Source organism: Coregonus clupeaformis, chromosome 7 (genome assembly GCF_020615455.1).
Source record: "Coregonus clupeaformis isolate EN_2021a chromosome 7, ASM2061545v1, whole genome shotgun sequence".
NCBI classification, from domain to species: domain Eukaryota; kingdom Metazoa; phylum Chordata; class Actinopteri; order Salmoniformes; family Salmonidae; genus Coregonus; species Coregonus clupeaformis.
The window spans coordinates 19,996,312-20,021,120 of record NC_059198.1 but is presented as its reverse complement, the minus strand read 5'-3'; the positions used below and the strand labels follow the sequence as shown (position 1 = coordinate 20,021,120).

Here is a 24,809-nt window from a genome sequence, read left to right as displayed (position 1 = left end):
GCCTCAGGTGTCAGGGCTGACCAATCACAAACAGGCCTTCACAACGCATGAGTCCTATTCATTAATGTGTGTGTGCATTTGTGCATGTGTGTATGTATGTGTGTGTGTGTTTGTGTGTAAGGGGTGTGTGTTTCTAAGATAAAAATATGAAATGGTTTTGTTCTTCATGTTGCTTTGCCACTGTTTTCTAGTTACATAAAGTTAAAGAGTAAACTTGACCTGCTTTCTGTGGTCAAGTTCTTTCCACTTGACCAGTTAACAGTGGGGGAAAAAACAGCAGGGAGAAAAGTGGTGCCATACATTTAGAGTTAGCGTTACAACTGTGTGATCATGGTTTAGATAGTGTTTGCATGCTTTAAATATTCAACAAACTGTTTTGTATTCCACTAAAACAGTATTTTGTTACATTTAGGTCATTTAACAAATTATGAATGGAGACATCTTCATCCGTCCTTGCAGAAAAGAGATTAAAACTTGAAATCAGTTCTCATTTACAGTTTTTATTTTTTTTCGGAACCAGATGAAATTAGAAACATGTCCCTGATGTACATTACTGTGTTACTGCCTCAGCCAATTTATACAATTCTCTTTACTACCCTGCGTTGAAGTCAGGTTACAGTATGACATACATGTGGTCCTGTGGAGCTCAGTTGGTAGAGTATGTGTAACGTATATGCTGGGAGTCAGGATGCAGGTGCAGGTGAGTTTAATGATAAGAAAAGGCAGATAAACAAAACAGGACAAGTGTACTGAACGTGACCAAAACCAATACTGCCTGATGACTGAGGCTACTGAGGGCTAAATAAAGGGAGAGTAATCAAGGTGATAATGAGTCCAGGTGTGCGGAATGATGGTTAGTAGACCGGCGACGTCACGCGCTGGAGCGGGAGTAGACGTGACAATAGCCCGCCCCTGATGCGCGGCTCCAGCCGCAGGACGACGCCGGCCAAGAGGACGGCCCCGAGGGTGAGGAGCAGGCCGGTCTGGACGGCGGAGGTGGAAATCCCGGACAATGTTGGGGTCCAGGATGTCGGCCGTTGAGACCCAACAGCACTCCTCTGGGCTGTACCCCTCCCAGTCCACCAGGTACTGGAGCCGACCCCCACGACGTCGGAAGTCCAGGAGGGACCTGACGGCATAGGCGGTGGTCCCATCGATGTCCATGGGAGGCGGAGAGGTGTCGCGGGGGACGGCACCATTCAGGGGACAAGGAACCACCGGTCTGTGGAGGGAAACATGAAAAGAGGGTTAGATCTAGATCCAGTAGTTGGTGGGGAGTTGTAATCGATGTGTTACCTCGTTGACCCTCCGGAGGACCTTGAAGGGCCCCACAAACCCGTGGCTCAGCTTCCGCCAGGGCAGGTGGAGCGGTAGGTTCCTGGTGGAGAGCCAGACGAGATCACCAGGATGGAACAAGGGAGCCTCATTGAGGTGGCGGTCCGTCTGCTCCTTCTGGCGGCAGACGGCGCGCTGGAGCCTCACGTGAGCAGCGTTCCAAACCTCCTCTGCACGCCGGAACCACTCGTCCACCGCAGGGGTTTGGTCTGGCTCAGGGTCCACGGGGCCAGGTCTGGCTGATATCCCAGGATGCACTGGAAGTGAGTCAGCCTGGTGGAGGAGTGACGAAGTGAGTTCTGGGCGTACTCCGCCCAGGGAAGGAAGTGGGCCCACTCCCCCTGCTGGTCCTGGCAGTGATTCCTAAGGAACCTCCCCAGCTCCTGGTTGATCCTCTCTACCTGCCTGTTGGACTGAGGCCGGTACCCGGAAGTGAGACTGGCCACGGTCGAGAGACTATGTCCTCCGGAAGGCCCTGGTGCCGGAGGACCTGCTGGAACAGTGCCTCAGCGACCTGGAGAGCGGTAGGGAGACCAGAGAGAGGGATACAACGGCAGGATTTAGAGAATCTGTCAACAACAACCATAATAGTGGTGAAACCATCAGATGGGGCGGAGATCAGTAACGAAATCTATGGACAGATGGGACCAAGGCCGCTGAGGCACGGGAAGGGGAAAGAGTTTCCCTGCTGGAGCCGGGGAAATTTGGTTTGGGCATATACGGAGCAGGAGTTGACATAGCGGGCAACATCCTGCGCCAAGGTGGACCACCAGTACTTTGCGGAGATGGATTGAATGGGTCGGGTGATACCTGGGTGTCCAGCAGCGAGGGATTTGTGGGTCCAGGTCAACAGCCAATCCCTTACCCCCGTGGGAACGTAGGTGCGCTCCGGAGGGCAGGTAGCAGGTGCGGGTTCCCTCTCCAGAGCCTGGTGGATGTCCACATCTACATCCTAAAGCATAGGGACAGCGATTCGGGAGGGCGGAATGATGGGTGCACTCAGGACAGGAACCTCTCTTGAATCGTGGAGACGGGACAGGGCATCGGCTTTGATGTTCTTTGAACCTGGGCGATATGACAGGGTGAAGTTGAATCTAGTGAAGAAAAGGGCCCACCTTGCTTGGTGCAGGTTCAGCCGCACGCTGTCTGTATGTACTTCAGGTTCCGATGGTCGGTGAGGGTGAGAAATGGGTCCTTGGCGCCCTCCAGCCAGTGTCTCCACTCCTCTAATGACAACCTCACCACCTGGAGCTCCCAGTCGCCGACGTCAAAGTTCCCCTCTGCAAGAGACAGTTTTTTTGATGCACATGGATACAATATCTGTGTGTTACCTTGGCGTTGGGACAGGACGGCCCCCACGCCCACTTCTGAGGCATCCACCTCCACCACGAAGGGCAGTGTAGGATCTGGGTGTTTCAGCAACGGGTGCTGTAATGTGTGTGATTGTGCCGGATCTCAATGGTCGATTATCCAGGGCTTGGACCGGAAGAGGAGAGGAGAGCGAGTACGAGGTGATGTTCAGGGAGGAGGCGAGGGTCTGGTCTGTGAAATTCCCCGTGGCACCGGAATTCACTAGGGCTGTAGAGACAAAACATGAGGGACAGCCAGCCAGTGAAATCGAAACCAGGAATGGTTTGGCGGAAAGCGATAATGATTGAATACTCATGCATACCCCTGGAGATGGATGATCACGGGACTGCCCCTCTGCCCCTGTGGACCCCGGGTTGGGACGCACCGGACACCGCTGAAGCTGGTGCCCCTCCTGGCCGCAATAGGAACAGAGCCCCAGCTGTCTCCAGCAACGCCGCAGTGAGGTGTGTGGCCCCTACCTCCATGTGTTCAGGCTCTGCCTCAGAACGGCCAAAGGAGGAGGGTGAGAGGGCGCTCCCGAAGAAGGTTGTCCAGACGGATGGCCATCGCGATGAGCGCGTCCAAGGAAAGGTTGTCGTCCCGGCACGCCAACTCAGTCTGGAACTCCTCGCGCAGTCCTTTTCGGAATAGGGTGCGGAGCCAGATTGCAGTCTCTGTTCTTGATAATGGTGATACTATTTATCAAAGGGCAGCTGCCTCTACTCTTAAATCCCTGGATGCTGTTTTTCATTGCACCCTTCATTTTATCACAGGAGGCAGTTTTATTACTCATCACTGTATTCTTTATCCCAAGGTGGGCTGGACCTCTTTGAAGTCACGTAGATCACATCATTACGCTCTTTTTGTTCACAAAGCCCTGATCCACAAACTTCCGATTTACCTAACATCACTGTTAAGATTTAAAATGACAAGTTATCAAACCTGTTCACAGGGTTGATTAGCTCTGGAGACTACTTTGGTATCTAGAGAGTTCGGTTGATCAGTCTTTGGTTTCCTTACGCCTTGCGTGTGAAAATTTGAGGAATTAGTGCATCTAGGGCATTTCAGACAGTTGTTAGACCTTTTTACTGAAGAATGTGTCTGTTATTTATGATTGTGTTTTGCTTTTCGTGTATTGTTGTGTATAATAATGTGTATTTTAATGTGTAAATGAATGTGTAGTTTAATATGTTGATTGTATTTTTATGAGTATTATGGTGCTATACATGGCTCATCTGGAAAAGAGACCATGGTCTCAGCATCGTCAAAATAAAGGTAAAAAAATAAATAAAAAATACTTCATAGCAGGCATAGCTATATAAATATGCCAATCTGAGGAGGGAATCAGATGTACTGTAAGCAATAAAAGCGATATCCCTCTTGCACCCCCTTCCATTATTTTAGGTAACCAGCAAAAGGGCTAAAGAAAGATTATGGATTTTTTTCACTTGCCTTGGAGGTTGAAGTGCCTATATGCACTGTCAGATGGTGTGCCTTTTTTTCATTTTGTGGCCACATTGACAGGGTTGCTTCCAAAATGACACCCTATTCCCATATAGTGTACAAATGTTGACGACGGACTTCCTATTGTGTACAACACATTTCACTGCACCTATACAGTGTATGTGAAAAAAAACAGATAAAAAAACCAGAGCCATAGGGTGAATTTGGGACTCAAACTCGGACTGCATGCTGGTGTTGACAGTAGTTATTTATATCCCTTATCATTGGTATGGAGTGATAACTGTTGTTCTTATCACCACAGCTTTTTCCATGCCTGACTTGTCCTTTACTCCTGCTCAACAACCCTCCTTGCTTTTCTCTTTATGGATACATTTTCTTATATTTTTTCTTCCACTCAATACAGACTTCATAGTTCTCCCAAAGATGGGAAATGCATAAATCTGCACAGAAAGAGGATTTTCACTGTCTAAACATAGTAACATAGTTTTCATTGTAAAATAGTTTAGATTTTCCCTTTTTGTATTCCTTCAGTCTGAATTCAAACAGAATGAATGTGCTTTTTCCTTTTTCTGCACATTGTTTTCATTATGTGTTTACTCTTATTTCCTGCTCTGTATTATTATAACCTAATGTAACCTGTCTTTTTGAATAAACAGGATCTGAAGGTCCCATGATCATCAGCCAATCAGCTCCCAGCTGTCGCCTCAGGTGTCAGGGCTGACCAATCACAAACAGGCCTTCACAACGCATGAGTCCCATTCATTAATGTGTGTGTGTGTGCATTTGTGCATTCGCGTGTGTGGTTATGTGTGTATGTGTGCGTGCATGTGAGTGTACACGTGTGTGTGTTTGTGTGTAAGGGGTGTGTGTTTTTAAGATAGAAATATAAAATGGTTTTGTTTTTCATGTTGCTTTGCCACTGTTTTCTAGATTTGAGATGATTAAGGTTGTGACTGCTTTCAAACTGTAGCTTAGACAATGTTTTAGTGATAACAAAGATTAAGCTCTAATTTTTGCAAAGAGACTTTGTTTGGAAAACAGACCTTTATGTCTTTAGATAAGAAAACTGTTCCCCTGACCACCAATATCCACAGAGCAGTGTTCTACATGAACATCATTAAGATCACACCACCTTTACCTGAGGCCGCACATTCTCTCCATATCTGCATCCTAAATGGCCCCCTATTCCCTATATAGTGCTATGAAGGGGATAATGTGCCATTTGGGATGCAACCCATTTTGGAGCCAGATAGACAGTGTTGTGTCCCAAATGGCACCCTATTCCCATATAGTGCACTACTTTTGATGAGGGACTTCCTATTTTGTGAACAACACATTTCACTGCACCTATCAAATGTATGTGACATTACAAACAACACATTTTTACCAGAGCCATAGGGTGCCATTTGGGACTCAAACTCGGACTGCATGCTGGTGTTGAGAGTAGTTATTTATATCCCTCATCATTGGTTTGGAGTGATAACTGTTGTTCTTATCACCACAGCTTTTTCCATGCCTGACTTGTCCTTTTTGTTTATTTATTTATTTAACCTTTATTTAACCAGGTAAGCCAGTTGAGAACAAGTTCTCATTTACAACTGCGACCTGGCCAAGATAAAGCAAAGCAGTGCGATAAAAACAACAACAACACAGAGTTACATATGGGATAAACAAAACGTACAGTCAAAAACACAATAGAAAATCTAAATACAGTGTGTGCAAATGTAGTAAGTTATGGAGGTAAGGCAATAAATAGGCCATAGTGCAAAATAATTACAATTTAGTATTAACACTGGAGTGATAGATGTGCAGAAGATGATGTGCAAATAGAGATACTGGGGTGCAAATTAGCAAAATAAATAACAATATGGGGATGAGGTAGTTACTCCTGCTCAACAACCCTCCTTGCTTTTCTCTTTATGGATACATTTTCTCATCTTTTTTTCTTCCACTTAATACAGACTTCATAGTTATCTCAAAGATGGGAATGCATAAAACTCCACAGAAAGAGGATTTTCACTGTCTAAACATAGTAACATAGTTTTCATTGTAAAATAGTTTAGATTTTCCCTTTTTGTATTCCTTCAGTCTGAATTCAAACAGAATGAATGTGCTTTTTCCTTTTTCTGCACATTGTTTTCATTATGTGTTTACTCTTATTTCCTGCTCCGTATTATTATAACCTAATGTAACCTGTCTTTTTGAATAAACAGGATCTGAAGGTCCCATGATCATCAGCCAATCAGCTCCCAGCTGTCGCCTCAGGTGTCAGGGCTGACCAATCACAAACAGGCCTTCACAACGCATGAGTCCCATTCATAAAATGTGTGTGTGTGTGCATTTGTCTACACACACAAAAGGCACACGTTCTCATTGTCCATCTGTATTGTAATTTTAATTGTTTTTAATAACCTTTTCCCATGGACTGGGATCGAAAATTAACCACACTTTGATAGAAATGTTGATTAATGTGTACTGTCCCTGTAAAAATAAATATAATTAAGGAAGGTAAGGAAAGTGCATACATACGTGTGTGTATGTGTATTTTCTGTGTGCTTGCATGTGAGTGTGTGTCTGTGTGGAAGGGGTGTGTGTTTCTAAGATAAAAATATACAATCGTTTTGTTCTTCATATTGCTTTGCCACTGTTTTCTAGATTTTAGACGATTGGGGTCGTGACTGTTAGTGAATGTCTTAGTGATAACAAATATTAAGTTAGAATTTTTGCAAAGAGACTATTAGGAAAACATACCTTTATGTGTTTAGATAAGATAACTGTTCCCCCTGACCACCAATAACCACAGAGCAGTGTTCTATATTAACACCATGTAGATCACACTACCTTTACCTGAGGCTGCACATTCTCTGCATGGCTACGTCCTTATAGGGTGCCATTTGGGATGCAGCCAATGTTCATCTTTAACATGTGTCCCCATCTACTCCTGGGGTGAATTGTTTTAGTGTCAGTGAGAAACATAAAATTACATAAACTTGACCTGCTTTCTGTGGTCAAGTGTTTTCCACTTGATCGGTTAACAGAGGGGGAAAAAACAGCAGAGAGAAAAATGGTGCCACACATTTTTCTGATAAGGGTTAGAAGGATAGAATTAGCATTGCAACTGTGTGGTCATGGTTTCTATTGAAGTTTAGATTATTTTCTAAATGCTTTAAATATGCAAAAAACTATTTTGTATTCTACTAAAACAGTATTTTGTTACATTTACATTTTGGTCATTTAGTTGACAGTCTTATCCAGAGTGACTTACAGTCAGTGCATTCAATGAAGCAGTGGAGGCTCCTCAGAGGAGGAAGGGGAGGACCATCCTCCTCAGTGAATTTCATAAAAATAGTGAAACATTTAAAAAGTTATCCTTTTTAGATAAAACTATAGAAAATCTATTCACATATCACCAAATAATTGATTAAAACACACTGTTTTGCAATGAATGTCTACAGTAGCCTCAACAGCACTCTGTAGGGTAGCACCATGGTGTTGCCGGAGGACAGCTAGCTTCAGTCCTCCTCTGGGTACTTTGATTCGATACAAAACCTAGGAGTTCATGGTTCTCACCCCCTTCCATTGACTTACACAGTAATTATGACAACTTCCGGAGGACATCTTCCAACCTACCAGAGCTCTTGCAGTATGAACTGACATGTTGTCCACCCAATCAAACAATCAGATAATTAATCTAGTACTGAAAGCTTAAGCTACAGCTAGCTAGCACTGCAGTGCATAAAATGTGGTGATTAGTTGACTCAAAGAGAGAGAAAGACAATAGTTGAACAGTTTTGAACAAATACATTTCTTCAAAAATGAAGGAGGAGCGAGAGAGGGAGAGAGAGGGAGAGAGAGGGAGAGAGAGAGAAAGAGAGAGAGAGAGATATTTCGTAATGTTTTTCCACTTTCACTTACTTAGCTAGCTAGCAAATGCAGCTAGCTAATTTAGCCTACTCAAACACCCAGTTCAAACAGAGGGATGCTATGTTAGTTAGCTGGCTATGACTATCCAACACTGGAACTTTTCCAAGTCTGTCACGAATTCCGCCGAGGCTGCTCCTCCTCCTTGTTCGGGCAGGCTTCGGCGTTCGTCGTCCCCGGAGTACTAGCTGCCACCGTTTGATGTTATCTATGTTTGTTTGGTTTTGTCTGATTAGTGCACCTGTTCTATATCACGTATTGATTATGTCACCTATAAGTTTCCTTTGGTTTTGTTTGTAGTTGTGTGTCGTTGTACGCCTGTCTGTTGGTGTAGGTTATTTGTTTTCTTATTGTTAGTGCTGTTCGCACTTTACGCACTGTTTTGCGTATTCGCTCGCCTCCTGTTTATGAGGCCCGTTGGATTTGTATTTTGCTCCTGTGACTATTAAAGTCGGATCGACTAAGCTTCTGTGTCCTGCGCCTGACTCCAACACCGCATCCACATCAGCCTTTTGACAGAACGACACACCTTACATGGAGTCAGCAGGAGCAGCGGCGGCGACCGAGTCGCTGGAGGATCGGGTCAGCTGCCAGGACGCCATGATCCAGCAACTCGGCTCCGCCATGCAGGAGGTAATGAACACCCTGCGCCGATGGGAGAGGGGAGGCGTGCCCACACCTCCTCCTACATTACCACCACCATCGGCCAGCCCCACCAGACCAGCTCCGGAATCCAGTGGGATTCGGCTCTCGCTCCCGAGGGCGTATGATTGCACCGCAGCCGGGTGTCAGGGGTTCCTCCTTCAGGTGGAACTCTACCTGGCCACCATACACCCGGCGCCCTCGGGATACGAGAGCGTTTCCGCCCTCATCTCCTGTCTCTCCGGCAAGGCGTTGGAGTGGGCCAACGCCGAATGGAGGGGAATAGACGCCGCCACCATCAGCTAAGCAGAGTTCTCCCGCCGCTTCAGGGCAGTTTTCGATCACCCTCCTGAGGGTAAAGCGGCGGGGGAGCGTCTGTTCCACCTCCGACAGGGGAAGAGGAGCGCATAGGAGTTCGCCCTGGATTTCCGGACGCTAGCGGCGGATGCGGGGTGGAATGAGAGGGCCCTCATCGATCACTATCGGTGTAGCCTGCGTGAGGACGTTCGTCGAGAGCTGGCCTGCAGGGACACCAATCTGTCCTTCGACCAGCTAGTGGACATGTCCATCCGTCTGGATACCCTGCTGGCCACCCACGGACGTCCCGAGATGGGGCCGTCCATTCCATCCCCCAGCACCTCCGAGCCGAGCCCGATGGAGCTCGGGGGTGCTGGCGCAATAGAGAGTAGGAGAGAGAACCCGAGGGGGGCCGTCCCCTGCACCAGCTGTGGCCGTGGTGGACACACTGCGGCTAGGTGCTGGGGAGGGTCTCCGAGGAATCGAGGCAACAGGTCGCGCACTGGGGAGTCATTTCAGGTGAGTAGGCGCCCCACTCACCCAGAGCTCTCTGTTGTTCACTTGTGTATACCTGTGGTATTTCCTCAGGTTGCATCTCATTCCCAGCATAAGGCGCTAGTCGATTCAGGCGCAGCTGGGAATTTTATTGATCGGAAATGTTGTTCTAGGATAGGGATTCCCCTCCTGCCCGTTGATGCACCCTTTCCTGTCCATGCCCTAGATAGCCGCCCGTTGGGATCTGGGTTGATTAGGGAGGTCACAGCGCCACTAAAGATGAAGACGCAGGTGGGTCATGAGGAGATTATTCAGTTGTACCTCATTGACACTCCTGCGTATCCCGTGGTGCTGGGGCTTCCTTGGTTAATCACCCATGACCCCACCATTTCGTGGCAACAGAGGGCTCTCAAGGAATGGTCTGGCCAGTGTGTTGGGCGATGTTTAGGTGTTTCCGTTGGGGCGATCACGGTGGAGAGTCCGAACCAAGTGCCCGCAATGCACATTCCCCCTGAGTATGAGGATTTGGCACTCGTGTTCAGCAAGACGAGGGCGACGCGATTGCCACCTCATAGACAGGGGGATTGTGCAATAAACCTCCAGACAGGTGCGGCACTTCCGCGGAGCCATGTGTATCCTCTGTCTCAAGAGGAGACGGCGGCTATGGAAACATACATAGCGGAGTCCCTGAGACAAGGATACATACGGCCCTCCACTTCCCCTGCGTCCTCGAGTTTCTTTTTTGTGAAGAAGAAGGACGGAGGTTTGCGCCCGTGTATTGATTATCGTAGTCTCAATCAGATTACTGTGAAATACAGTTACCCTCTACCTCTGATTGCGAGTATGACTGAATCATTACGCGGAGCGTGTTTCTTCACAAAACTGGATCTCAGGAGCGCTTATAACTTGGTGCGCATTAGTGAGGGGGATGAATGGAAGACGGCATTTAGTACCACCTCAGGTCATTATGAGTATTTGGTCATGCCATACGGGTTAATGAATGCTCCTTCAGTCTTCCAATCATTTGTGGACGAGATCTTCCGGGACCTGCATGGGCAGGGAGTGGTAGTGTACATTGACGACATCCTAGTGTACTCTGCTACACGAGCCGAGCATGTAGCCCTGGTGCGCCGAGTGTTGGGTAGGCTGTTGGAGCATGACTTGTATGTCAAGGCAGAGAAATGTCTGTTTCTCCAGGAGTCCATCTCCTTCTTGGGTCATCGGTTGTCCGCGTCAGGGGTGAAGATGGAGATTGACCGGGTGTCAGCCGTGCGTAACTGGCAAACCCCAACCACTGTTAAAGAGGTGCAGCAGTTTTTGGGTTTTGCCAATTACTACCGGAGGTTTATCCGGGGTTTTGGACAGGTAGCAGCTCCCATTACTTCCCTGCTGAAGGGGGGCCCGGTGCGTTTGCAGTGGTCGGCTGAAGCGGACAGGGCGTTTCATAAACTGAAGGACCTGTTCACTTCGGCTCCGGTGCTGGCGCACCCGGACCCCACTTTAGCGTTCCAGGTAGAGGTGGACGCGTCAGAGGCCGGTATTGGGGCAGTACTATCGCAACGCTCCGGCACGCCTCCTAAGCTCCGTCCCTGCGCTTTTTATTCTAAAAAGCTCAGACGGCGGAGCGTAATTACGATGTAGGGGACAGGGAGCTGTTAGCCGTGGTTCAAGCCCTTAAGGTGTGGAGGCAATGGCTTGAGGGGGCTCAACACCCTTTTCTCATTCTGACTGACCATCGCAACCTGGAGTACATCCGGGCAGCGAGGAGATTGAACCCTCGTCAGGCTAGGTGGAACATGTTCCTGACCCGGTTCGTTTTTAAGATCACTTACATCCCAGGGTCCCAGAACGGTAAGGCAGACGCCCTGTCCCGGCGGTATGACACAGAGGAGAGGTCCATTGAGCCCACTCCCATACTGCCGGAGTCTTGTCTGGTGGCACCGGTGGTATGGGAGGTCGATGCAGAAATTGAGCGGGCGTTACGCACCGACCCTACTCCCCCAGAGTGTCCAGTGGGTCGGACGTACGTGCCACTCGAGGTCCGTGATCGTCTCATCTATTGGGCTCATACGTCACCCTCCTCTGGACATCCAGGTATTGGTCGGACAGTGCACTGCCTTAGTGTTAAGTACTGGTGGCCAACATTGGCTAAGGATGTGAGGGTTTATGTCTCCTCCTGCTCGGTGTGCGCTCAGTGTAAGGCGCCTAGACACCTGCCCAGGGGGAAGTTACAACCTCTGCCCGTTCCACAACGGCCATGGTCTCACCTCTCGGTGGACTTTGTCACGGACCTTCCCCCCTCTCAGGGGAATACCACTATTCTGGTCGTTGTGGATCGGTTCTCTAAGGCCTGTCGTCTCATTCCAATGCCGGGTCTCCCTACTGCCCTACAGACCCCTGAGGCTTTGTTCACCCACGTCTTCCGGGACTATGGGGTTCCCGAGGATATAGTGTCTGATCGGGGTCCCCAATTCACCTCTAGAGTCTGGAGGGCGTTCATGGAACGCTTGGGGGTCTCGGTTAGCCTTACCTCGGGTTACCACCCTGAGAGTAATGGGCAGGTGGAGAGAGTGAACCAGGATGTGGGTAGGTTTCTGAGATCCTATTGCCAGGGCCGGCCGGAGGAGTGGTCGGGGTATATTCCCTGGGTAGAGATGGCTCAGAACTCTCTCCGCCACTCCTCAACTAACCTGACCCCTTTTCAGTGTGTGTTAGGTTATCAGCCAGTTCTGGCACCATGGCATCAGAGCCAGATCGAGGCTCCTGTGGTGGATGAGTGGTTTCGGCGCTCGGAGGAGACGTGGAACGCTGCCCACGTACATCTGCAGCGGGCCATCCGCAGGCAGAAGGCGAGCGCCGACCTCCACCGCAGTGAGGGTCCAGTCTACGCCCCTGGAGATCGAGTCTGGCTCTCGACTCGAAACCTGCCCCTTCGCCTGCCCTGCCCTGCCGGAAGCTTGGCCGGCGGTTTGTGGGGCCATTTAAAGTCCTGAGGAGATTGAATGAGGTGTGTTACAGGTTGCAACTGCCTAATGACTATCGCATTAACCCCTCATTCCATGTGTCTCTCCTCAGGCCGGTGGTAGCTGGTCCACTCCAGGAGAGTGAGATAAGAGAGACCCCTCCACCCCCACTGGACATCGAGGGGGCTCCGGCGTACTCAGTCCGGTCCATCGTGGATTCGAGACGTCAGATGGGGGGTCTACAATATCTCGTGGAGTGGGAGGGGTACGGTCCGGAGGAACGGTGCTGGGTGCCTAGGAGGGACATTCTAGATCCATCCCTCCTGACTGAGTTCCATCGGAGTCATCCTACGCGCCCTGCTCCACGTCCTCCTGGACGTCCCCGAGGCCGGGGTCGGCGCACGGCTGGAGCCGCGCGTCAAGGGGGGGGTACTGTCACGAATTCCGCCGAGGCTGCTCCTCCTCCTTGTTCGGGCAGGCTTCGGCGTTCGTCGTCCCCGGAGTACTAGCTGCCACCGTTTGATGTTATCTATGTTTGTTTGGTTTTGTCTGATTAGTGCACCTGTTCTATATCACGTATTGATTATGTCACCTATAAGTTTCCTTTGGTTTTGTTTGTAGTTGTTTGTCGTTGTACGCCTGTCTGTTGGTGTAGGTTATTTGTTTTCTTATTGTTAGTGCTGTTCGCACTTTACGCACTGTTTTGCGTATTCGCTCGCCTCCTGTTTATGAGGCCCGTTGGATTTGTATTTTGCTCCTGTGACTATTAAAGTCGGATCGACTAAGCCTCTGTGTCCTGCGCCTGACTCCAACACCGCATCCACATCAGCCTTTTGACAAAGTCAAGGTAAGCTTTTGGTTTTACTAATTTATTTATAAGTGTTGGTGCAAGGAAGACAAGCACGACAATAAGGTGTTTGATTTTTTTATTTTAAAGAATGTATGGGGGGAGGGGGTGCTGGGGCATCGAGCAGGTTACGTTGAAAAAGCTTGTTATAACACGGTGGACATTGAAGATTTTGACATCAATTTATCTTTTCCCAGCAGTTTGACCTGCGATTATGGTAGTAAAGTATTTCTTCAACAGTTGTAATACAAAATGAAGTCCAAAATGCATGCAACAGACCTGCCAAAATAGCATGATCCTTCTGTAATGTTGTTATTGTGTTTTAGGTGATTTCCTGAGGTGTGGGCTATTACTCAACCACTAAGGTTGGCAGGTGTATCTACAGTATATGACTGATTTATGAAGCAAGATAAGTTGGATTCTGATAGTGGGAAGCGTTCATTGTCCTGATACTGAGATAGGAAGGAAATAATGGGTCGTATTCATTAGGCATCAAATGGACCAAAGAAAACGGACTAAAACAGGAAAGCATTAACTGAATTTGCCAAATTAGAAATGCTAATTTTCATTATCCATTGCAAAACATTTTGCTACGGTGTTCACTAATGAAAACTGCATGGTTGGTTAAGGGCTTGTAAGTAAGCATTTCACGGTAAGGTCTACACCTGTTGTATTTGGCGCATGTGACAAATAAAATGTGATTTGATTTGATTTGAAGTTAATCTAGAATACAGACACGCTGGGTCCATACTTATGAACATTAGAAAAAGTTTATGTTTTAGGTTAAGTCTAAGTACCAGCCAATTATAATCGTTGATGTAATCGCACGTGATCAAAGGCTACATGTTAGCTGTTCCCATTACATAAACTGGCACATTTAGCCCTATGCTACACTCTTAAAAATAAAGATGTAAGTTGGAATCCAAATAAGGTTATTGAGAGCGATGCCATAAAGGGAACAATTTTAGGGTCTCTGAAGAAACATAAATAAGATGGTTCTTTGAAGAACCATACAAAAATACAAAACCAGAAATGTTTCGGCCCTCTAGGACCAGAATTGAATAGCCCTGCTGCAGGGTTTTAAGACATAATAGCATATTTCCCAGGGTGCCTTTTGAGTTAATTTTACCAGTACCAGACATGGCTGTGTTTGCTAGTGACAGAGACATGATTATTGCATACATTCAGTTTCAGTCCTGTGGCCTCCACCAAGTGAGATCTAAAATGAATATGTTGTCGTTAAAATGTAATTCTTTAAGCCAATACATATTTTGGTAAGGCCTTCTTTTGAGGGCCTAGTTTTACCATATTACAGTGGCCTGAAACTCACAGTTTACATGCCACACCAGGCCTGCATGTCACATTATGCAGGCTTGCTAAGTGATGTGTAATTTCTATTGACATGCAGCCAGAGTGGGGATATCCAACATTTGACATTTTTATTCACCCGTAACCTGCATTCAGAATAACTGTCAGGGTTGGGAAGATTAAGAAATGAGACTACCTTAAACATCTAAACTGGAACAGCTATTTCGGTAACGGGTGCAATAAGACCAAGCAACAGCTTGGAATAGTGCAACTCAATATTAGGAAGGTATTCCTAATGTTTGGTATACTCAGTGTGTATGCATCATACTTTTCCTAGCCAGTGTTTTACATCTCTTACTATGGTATTGGGACAGAAGTTCTGTTGCAACAGATGGAAGGTACCAAAAAAGTATTCATATAATGTATAGAATTCATATTGGTTCCGGTGAAAAGGGCAACAATATAAACACATGGATATGTTAAATAAAGCTGATGAACAGCAGAGGGCACTAACACTTCAAACGTGAGAGCACAAGCCCTGTTGAATGATCAAGACGTGAATAAACATAAATAAACAGTAATCTAATTACCTGTACCTGTTGATTTGAATCTGTCAACAAAATGATACCTCTAGTGTTGACAGGTTCACTTCTTGAGTTGCTCAGTTGTAACCACCATTCTGAATAAATGAACATGAAGGAAAATTGTATAATAATGCCACTGCTGTCACGATCGTCGGGAACAGAGGACCAATGCGCAGCGTTGAATGCAAACATATTTATTAACACTGAAGGATAACACAAACAAAAACGATAACGTGACAGTCAACGGTCTAACACAAACCAACTAGAACAAGAACCCACAAACACAACGGGAAAAACAGACAGTTTAAATATGGCTCCCAATCAGAGACAACCAGCCACAGCTGACACTCGTTGCCTCTGATTGGGAGTCACTCAGGCCAACATAGGAATAAACCAACTAGAACTCCCAACATAGAAATAGAATACATAGATCTACACACCCTGGCTCAACATAACAGTGTCCCCAGAGCCAGGGCGTGACAGTACCCCCCCCCCCCTAAAGGCGCGGACTCCGACCGCGCCAACTAAATACCACAGGGGAGGGACCGGGTGGGCACTCCGCCTTGGCGGCGGATCCTGCTCCGGGCCTGATCCCAACTCCCTCTCCAACCCCCCAAAGTACCCCTGGTCCGGTCTGGCCCCGCTGGCCGGAGCTGGACTGCACACTGATGGAGCGGATTGCTCTAGCTCCGGCGTAACGCATCTGACCGGTGCCGGACCAGGCACCAGTGGAACAGGCACGGGCCGTGCCGGACTGACGACGCCCACCACTGGCTTGGTGTGGAGAACAGGCACGGGCCGTGCTGGATTGACGACGCACACCACTGGCTTGGTGTGAGGAGCAGGAGCCGGGCCGAACCCGGTTGGCGACGCGCACCATTGGCTTGGTGCGGGAAGCAGGAGCGGACCGGACCGGGCTGACAACGCGCACCCTGGCTTGGTGCGTGGAGCAGCAACGGGCCGGACGGGCTGACGATACGCACCCCTGGCTTGGTGCGTGGAGCAGGAACGGGCTGGACCGGGCTGACGACGCACACCACTGGCTTGGTGTGAGGAGCAGGAGCGGGCCGAACCGGCTGGCGACGTGCACCATTGGCTTGGTGCGGGAAGCAGGAGCGGACCGACCGGGCTGACGATGCGCACCCCTGGCTTGGTGCGTGGAGCAGCAACGGGCCGGACCGGGCTGACGATACGCACCCCTGGCTTGGTGCGTGGAGCAGGAACGGGCTGGACCGGCTGACGACTCGCACCCTGGCTTGGTGCGATTGGCAGGAACAGGCCGGACCGGGCTGGCGACGCGCACCATAGGCTTGGTGCGGGGAGCAGGAACAGGCCGGGCTGGGCTGGCGACGCCACACCAGCACACTTGGTGCGGGGAGCAGGAACAGACCGGACCGTACTGGGGACACACACCACTGGCCCTACCCCGGGATCTGGAACGGGCCGGACCGGACTGGTAACACACCCCAGTACCTCTCGCCGTGCCTCTACACCTTCCATCCCCTCTTCGACCAGTGGCCCCCGTAACCTGGCGGCCTCCTCTGCCAACCCGCTGGACCGCTCTATCGCGGCCTCCTGCTGCCCCGACGTCGTGAGCCCCCCCCTAAAAATGTTCTGGGGTTCTCTCTTCCCCGTGGGCCAGGCCTCTATAATTCTCGCCCAACTCTCGCTCTTCTGCTTCCAACTCCCGCCATTCAGCTCCTCATTGGGCTTGACCCAGTCGAAGCTCTTCCTCCACTGTTCCCAAGTCCACCCTCTCTGCTCCTCACTAGGCTTGACCCAGTCGAGGTTGCCACGGAGATCTGCTAGCGATTCCCCTGGCGATGGCTCCTGGACACGCTGCTTGGTCCAGTTTTGGTGGGTTCTTCTAAAGTCCTGAGAAGATTGAACGAGGTGTGTTATAGGTTACATCTACCTGTTGAGTATAAGAATATTAACCCCTCGTTCCATGTGTCTCTTCTCAGGCCGGTGGTAGCTGGTCCACTCCAGGACAATGAGATAGGGGAGACTCCTCCGCCCCACTGGACATCGAGGGGCTCCGGGCACACCGCTCGGTCCATCTTGGACTCTAGACGCCGGATGGGGGGTCTCCAGTATCTCGTGGAGTGGGAGGGGTACGGCCCGGAGGAGCGGTGCTGGGTGCCGCGGGAGGGACATCCTAGACCCATCTCTCCTGTCGGAGTTCCACCGGGACCATCCCGCGCGCCCTGCTCCGCGTCCTCCTAGTCGTCCCCGAGGCCGGGGTCGGCGCACGGCTGGAGCTGCGCGTCAAGGGGGGGGTACTGTCACGGTTTCGGCCGAGGCTGCTCCTCCTCCTGGTTCGGGCAGGCTTCGTGGTCGCCGTCCCCGGAGTACTAGCTGCCACCGATCTATGTTTCATGTTCGTTTGGTTTTGTCTGGATGTTGTACACCTGTGTCTTGTTAGTCCTTGTTAGTGTCCTATTTAGTTCTCGTTGTGTGTGCTTGTCGTTGTGTGTGATTGCGCTTCTGTTTCGTGTTTGGAGCTACATTTTCCCTCCGGTGTTTTGGAGAGGTTATTTTGCACATGTTTGTGCGCCGTTTGTTTGTCGCCTGTGTGCGCCGTGTATTCGCCTTCGGGCTTATTGTGCTTCTGTCTTTTATCTATATTGCACTAAAGCCTTTGGACTGAGCCTCTGCGTCCTGCGCATGATTCATACACCACACCCACCTTCAGCACGCCTTGACAACTGCCACATTTTATACCCAGTATTCTTTGAAATTGTCCTTAGAAAATCTTTCTTTCCTCAGTCTCGTTTGTGTTATTTTCTTTCCCTCTTTTGCCCTCCTATTCTTACCTCAATTTCTCAAAATCCAGTGTGAGAGTAGCATCTTTGTCTTTTTCTAAATACACTTTTCTAAAGACCTCCCTAGATTACCACGAAACATTTCCAGTTGCCATAGTAGCAGGACAAAGCAACGTGACCTTCAGAGAGATCAGGGTTAGTCATTTATAAAAATATAACTTCAGTGAGTGGCTTCAATAGGTCTACCATTGGACTGGTATATCATATAGCTATTCACACATTCTGTACATTACATACAGTGGGGAGAACAAGTATTTGATACACTGCCGATTTTGCAGGTTTTCCTACTTACAAAGCATGTAGAGGTCTGTCATTTTTATCATAGGTACACTTCAACTGTGAGAGACGGAATCTAAAACAAAAATCCAGAAAATCACATTGTATGATTTTTAAGTAATTAATTTGCATTTTATTGCATGACATAAGTATTTGATACATCATAAAAGCAGAACTTAATATTTGGTACAGAAACCTTTGTTTGCAATTACAGAGATCATACGTTTCCTGTAGGTCTTGACCAGGTTTGCACACACTGCAGCAGGGATTTTGGCCCACTCCTCCATACAGACCTTCTCCAGATCCTTCAGGTTTCGGGGGCTGTCGCTGGGCAACACAGACTTTCAGCTCCCTCCACAGATTTTCTATTGGGTTCAGGTCTGGAGACTGGCTAGGCCACTCCAGGACCTTGAGATGCTTCTTACGGAGCCACTCCTTAGTTGCCCAGGCTGTGTGTTTCGGGTCGTTGTCATGCTGGAAGACCCAGCCACGACCCATCTTCAATGCTCTTACTGAGGGAAGGAGGTTGTTGGCCAAGATCTCGCGATACATGGCCCCATCCATCCTCCCCTCAATACGGTGCAGTCGTCCTGTCCCCTTTGCAGAAAAGCATCCCCAAAGAATGATGTTTCCACCTCCATGCTTCATGGTTGGGATGGTGTTCTTGGGGTTGTACTCATCCTTCTTCTTCCTCCAAACACGGCGAGTGGAGTTTAGACCAAAAAGCTATATTTTTGTCTCATCAGACCACATGACGTTCTCCCATTCCTCCTCTGGATCATCCAGATGGTCATTGGCAAACTTCAGATGGGCCTGGACATGCGCTGGCTTGAGCAGGGGGACCTTGCGTACGCTGCAGGATTTTAATCCATGACGGCGTAGTGTGTTACTAATGGTTTTCTTTGAGACTGTGGTCCCAGCTCTCTTCAGGTCATTGACCAGGTCCTGCCGTGTAGTTCTGGGCTGATCCCTCACCTTCCTCATGATCATTGATGCCCCATGAGGTGAGATCTTGCATGGAGCCCCAGACCGAGGGTGATTGACCGTCATCTTGAACTTCTTCCATTTTCTAATAATTGCGCCAACAGTTGTTGCCTTCTCACCAAGCTGCTTGCCTATTGTCCTGTAGCCCATCCCAGCCTTGTGCAGGTCTACAATTGTATCCCTGATGTCCTTACACAGCTCTCTGGTCTTGGCCATTGTGGAGAGGTTGGAGTCTGTTTGATTGAGTGTGTGGACAGGTGTCTTTATACAGGTAACGAGTTCAAACAGGTGCAGTTAATACAGGTAATGAGTGGAGAACAGGAGGGCTTCTTAAAGAAAAACTAACAGGTCTGTGAGAGCCGGAATTCTTACTGGTTGGTAGGTGATCAAATACTTATGTCATGCAATAAAATGCAAATTAATTATTTAAAAATCATACAATGTGATTTTCTGGATTTTTGTTTTAGATTCCGTCTCTCACAGTTGAAGTGTACCTATGATAAAAATTACAGACCTCTACATGCTTTGTAAGTTGGAAAACCTGCAAAATCGGCAGTGTATCAAATACTTGTTCTCCCCACTGTATGTATGAATGTATTAACTAACATTTTAAGAGTGAGCTAAAATGCTCCATTCAAGATAATGAATAACTTCATTAAGAATGAAATATAATGAGTGGTTTCAATAGGCCTACCACATCAATCAGGTAGTTCATGAGTGGATATATGAACTAACATTCTGAGAATGATCTAAAGTGTGATCATTCAGCCTGGGCTCCATTAAAGGTACTGAATGACTTCCTTAAGAATGAGATACATGAAGTGATTATCTAATACCTGCTTGTCTACCTGGGACTCTCACAGAACCATTACTGCACTGAAGGTATATATTACTGGGAAATGACACACTGTTGACTGTGATTGAGACCAAATGTTGCCGTCATTGAAGAGGATGTATCCATGTGTAGCCTAACTTACAATGTCATCGCTTTCCAATCCCACATCACCAACCTATAACCACTGACCCCTAAGGCACTATTATTTGGTGGGAGCTCCACTGTGGTCCCTTTGGCTTGTGGCCTTAGTGTACTAGCCATTTTGTATGGAACACGAACATTCAGAATTCTTCTTTGTGTGTAAGAGCATGTCAATTATTTTCTAGTAATTATGTCCCTTTCAAGTCAATTGTTCAAAATAGATCTATTGCATTTGGCAGTTTATGGAGTACTTGTGAATCCCAAACAACATAAATGCTAATTGTTACAGCCATGTCATAATTACGGGGTAATTATTTCAGAAGTTCTCTTGTCTTGTAATTGCAGCCATCTAATTAAATTACAACATTGAAAAAACAAAGAGGACAATTTGGGGAAATATCCATATCAATAAGGACACTTTACTGGACTGTCAGGATAATTAGATACTCTGACGTCACTGTGCTTCTAGTATATTCTTTCAGAGGAAGGTAGGCTACGTGTAATATGCTAAACTACATTTGCTCACTAAAAGCTCTCATGGGAATAAAATACCATTTAAACGCAGGTCTTTGTAGTCTGAAAATCAGCTAGAGACCCTTCCTTATTCATAAAGCATCTCAAAGTAGATGTGCAGATTAGGTCCCCCCTGTCCATTCCATTTTATTCATTGTGATCTAAAATGCAAAACTGATCCTAGATCAGCATTCTTACTCTGTGAAGCTTTATGAATAGAGGTATTTTGAGCTTTCTTATAAGAAAACTCAATATGAAGACATGATTATTGAGTAATTTATAGGAACCATATACTTCAGGTCTATCATTAGTTTGTCAGTAATGTCTTCATCTTTGTGAACCAACCGTCCCTTACAGAAGTGATCTTATGTGAAGTTAATGTAATAACATGTGTAAACATGACCTCGTGAAATAAATGTGACAACATGAGGATGCAAAATTTCAACATGTGACACCATAAAACTACATGTGACAACATTTGAACGTTTTTCACATGTAAAACTGCAAATTCGACTTTCATGTGAACGTTTTTCATGTGTGAAACTGCAATTTTCACATGTGAATCTGCAATTCACATGTGAGGTGAAAACTGTTTTCTACTCACATGTGAAAAGGTGGTGTTAACATTTCTAAATGTAATAGATGTGAACATATGGTTTCACATGTGAACAACTGACCTGACATGTGTCTTTTTTGTTTTCACGTGTTTTTTTTGTAAGAGTAAATAGTACACTGTTCTGCGAAAATAGTGTAAACATCTTTAATCAATATGATTACGTTTGACATGATCACTTAGCGCTGACTTTTCAAAATGACCTCACCAGGGATTTAAACTCACAACCTCTGGATTTGGGGTATGCTGATTGTTCTACTGCGGCACAAAGACTATAGCATGCGCAGAAGTCCACTACAGATTCATTTACTATAATACATCTCTGCACTTAGCAAAAGAGTGCCATCTGAACTGCCATTTTATTTATCAGTTAAATCTGACTATTCTCTATTCATTGATTTCATTGACTTATATCAACAACTTGAGGGTTTTCTGTATAGTTGTCTAATGTTGGTGAGGCATATTATTCTGTTTTATCTTACTCCTGAATCACTTTGATAAATATAACAGTTCTTTTTAGTGTATTTTTAACAAAGCTGAGATTTACTTTGAAGTCCAAAGAGTAGGAATCCAAGTGAAATCAGTTGTTGACACAGACATGGTAGCGTAGCAGGAAAATTGGAATGCCATGAACCAAGTGGTTGTGAGTTCAAATCCCAGGTGAGGACATGTTGAATGAAAATGATTGTACAAATGTACTCTACGTAATCATGTGTCAAATATGTAATGTAAGTTGGAAACGCTGTGACATCCTACTGACTCATTTTTGTTTGCAGGGAATCTCACATGAAAAATATCCACATGTGAAACTTCATGTGAAATATCATCACATGTGAAGTGTTCCAAAACCACATGGTTTCATGTTATTTCACATGGGAAAGGTTATGTGATCACATTTGAAAATCCACATGTGAAACTTCATGTGAAATATCACATGTGAAGTGTCCCAAAACCACATGGTTTCACATAATTTCACATGTGAAATAAAATTTGTATGAGTTAGTTCGACCATGCCATGACTTAACACATTTTCTCAAAGGTGTTTTGCCGTTTCATCAATATCTTGTTGCAGGGAGTGCTCTTGTGTGGAGCTGGAGGGTACTCTCAGGAATGTAAAAAAGCTCAAGGTGAAATATGAATTCATCAGTTTGAAATATTAAAGACTCAGATGTGTAACAAAATAATTGAAAGGTTTTACTATGTTCTGAACATACAGAGATAGCCATGCATATTTTATCCACAACTGAAGTTCCCTCTGGGAAAAACGTTATTCTATTGTATTCTAATGGTTCATCTCCTTGTTTTGAGAGAGAACGTGTGACGAGGTGTGAATGAAGGAGTCAGGCGCAGGAGGTAAAACACCGAAGTCCAAAGTTTATTCCGTTTACATAAATAAAACGCACCAAGCGTCAAAATGAAACTATCACAAGGGAAATATTCCACCTTGGCAATAACAAATGGAAGAGTAGCTCAATCGAGGTACTCACTCTCACAATGAAACAATCACTCACAAAGACAAGGGGAACAGAGGGAACACTTTAACACATACTAATTAGGGGAATGAGTACCAGGTGTGTGTGATTGACAAGACAAGACATGACAAGTGGAGTGATGAGAATGGGATCGGCAGTAGCTAGTTAGCCGGTGACGACGAACGCCGAAACCTGCCCGAACCTGCCCGAACAAGGAGGGGAGGCAGCCTCCAGCAGTGCGCCGACCCCGGCCTCGGGGACGGCCAGGAGGACGCGGAGCAGGGCGAGTCGGATGGCGACGGTGGAAATCCCTCAACAGGGAGATATCGAGGATGTCCCTCCTACGCCGGGGCCCCCTCGATGTCCAGAGGAGGTGGAGGAACCTCCCGCACCTCAGACTCCTGGAGCAGACCAGCTACCATCGGCCTGAGGAGAGACACATGAAACGAGGGGTTAATACGGTAATCAGGGGGGAGTAACAACCACAAACCGCGGGCTCAGCTTCTGGCAGGGCAGGCGGAGGGGTAGATTCCGGGTCGAGAGCCAGACCCGATCCCCCGGTACGAAAACCGGGGCCTCCCTGCGGTGGCGGTCAGCGGGATAAGACAGCACCTCTCCCTGTTTTGAGAGAGAACGTGTGACGAGGTGTGAATGAAGGAGTCAGGCGCAGGAGGTAAAACACCGAAGTCCAAAGTTTATTCCGTTTACATAAATAAAACGCACCAAGCGTCAAAACGAAACTATCACAAGGGAAATATTCCACCTTGGCAATAACAAATGGAAGAGTAGCTCAACCGCGCTACTCGCTCTCACAATGAAACAATCACTCACAAAGACAAGGGGAACAGAGGGGACACTTATACACATACTAATTAGGGGAATGAGTACCAGGTGTGTGTGATTGACAAGACAAGACATGACAAGTGGAGTGATGAGAATGGGATCGGCAGTAGCTAGTAAGCCGGTGACAACGAACGCCGAAACCTGCCCGAACAAGGAGGGGAGGCAGCCTCTGCGGAAGTCGTGACAGAAGGAAGTGATAGCACAATGAAATCAATTACAATACTATAATAGCATAAAGTAGAATGAAGATGATTATTCTACTTAATCAACGTATAGGGCTGATTAACAAACCCGCAAGTAAGAACTTGTTAAAGAACAGTAATTGCGAAATTGATGACAGACTAGGGGGAATCATAATATGATATCTAATAATAACTTAACATTTCACTGGAGGGATGGAAATTATTTCCAGCAATTTATGACATTATCAACGTTGACAGCCAGCTGTAATATCAGTATTTTGGGGAGTCTGCATGTTGCGATTGTATCACACAAACAATTACTTCAGTCATCACGACACACACACACACACACACACACACACACACACACACACACACACACACACACACACACACACACACACACACACACACACACTTGCTGAGCCAGTAGTTCGATTGTCTTCAATAGCACACTGCTTCTCACTGCAATAAATGTACATAAACAACAAAGAGATATCAGTTTCACCCTGATCTCTGTAGGATGGTGTGAGCCTTATTTCATGGTGTAGGTGTGCTGCTTTCCTGCCTGTGTGTGTATGTGTGTTTGTGTGTTGCATGTGGTTGATACTGAACAGGAAGCACACACCTCAACACGCGCCTAGGGAGACACTGGCAGCGGCGGCAGGTGCAGTGATTTGGTACTTTTGATCTCTCCTCAGCTCACCTTCCTACTATGACACTGTGATTGTCCTATGTACTGAACAGCCTTTGATTCATTTGCCTCAAGGCTATTTCTGGGCTCTATCTTTTCTCCTTTAATGTTGTTTTATATTGGCTATCTGGTAAACAAACACTCGACCAGACGTGCTCAGTGCATGTTACAGTTTTTCTCAATTGGGTACAAGCAATTTTTGGATCTGTGTTGAAACGTACAGCA

At 47.1% G+C, this 24,809-nt stretch overlaps 1 protein-coding gene across 1 annotated transcript; it reads right to left on the bottom strand.

Annotated features, from left to right (window-relative positions):
* Positions 1–480: 480 nt before the first annotated feature.
* On the bottom strand, positions 481–3,170 carry LOC121570268. The gene is made up of 6 exons (XM_045221022.1): positions 3,071–3,170; positions 2,667–2,741; positions 2,479–2,615; positions 2,201–2,287; positions 1,297–1,698; positions 481–1,222 (listed from the first exon to the last, which is right to left on the bottom strand). Exons 1-6 carry the CDS (start codon positions 3,168–3,170, stop codon positions 872–874), a joined length of 1,152 nt encoding a protein of 383 aa, XP_045076957.1. The 3' UTR covers positions 481–871.
* Between the last annotated feature and the right edge of the window lie 21,639 nt (positions 3,171–24,809).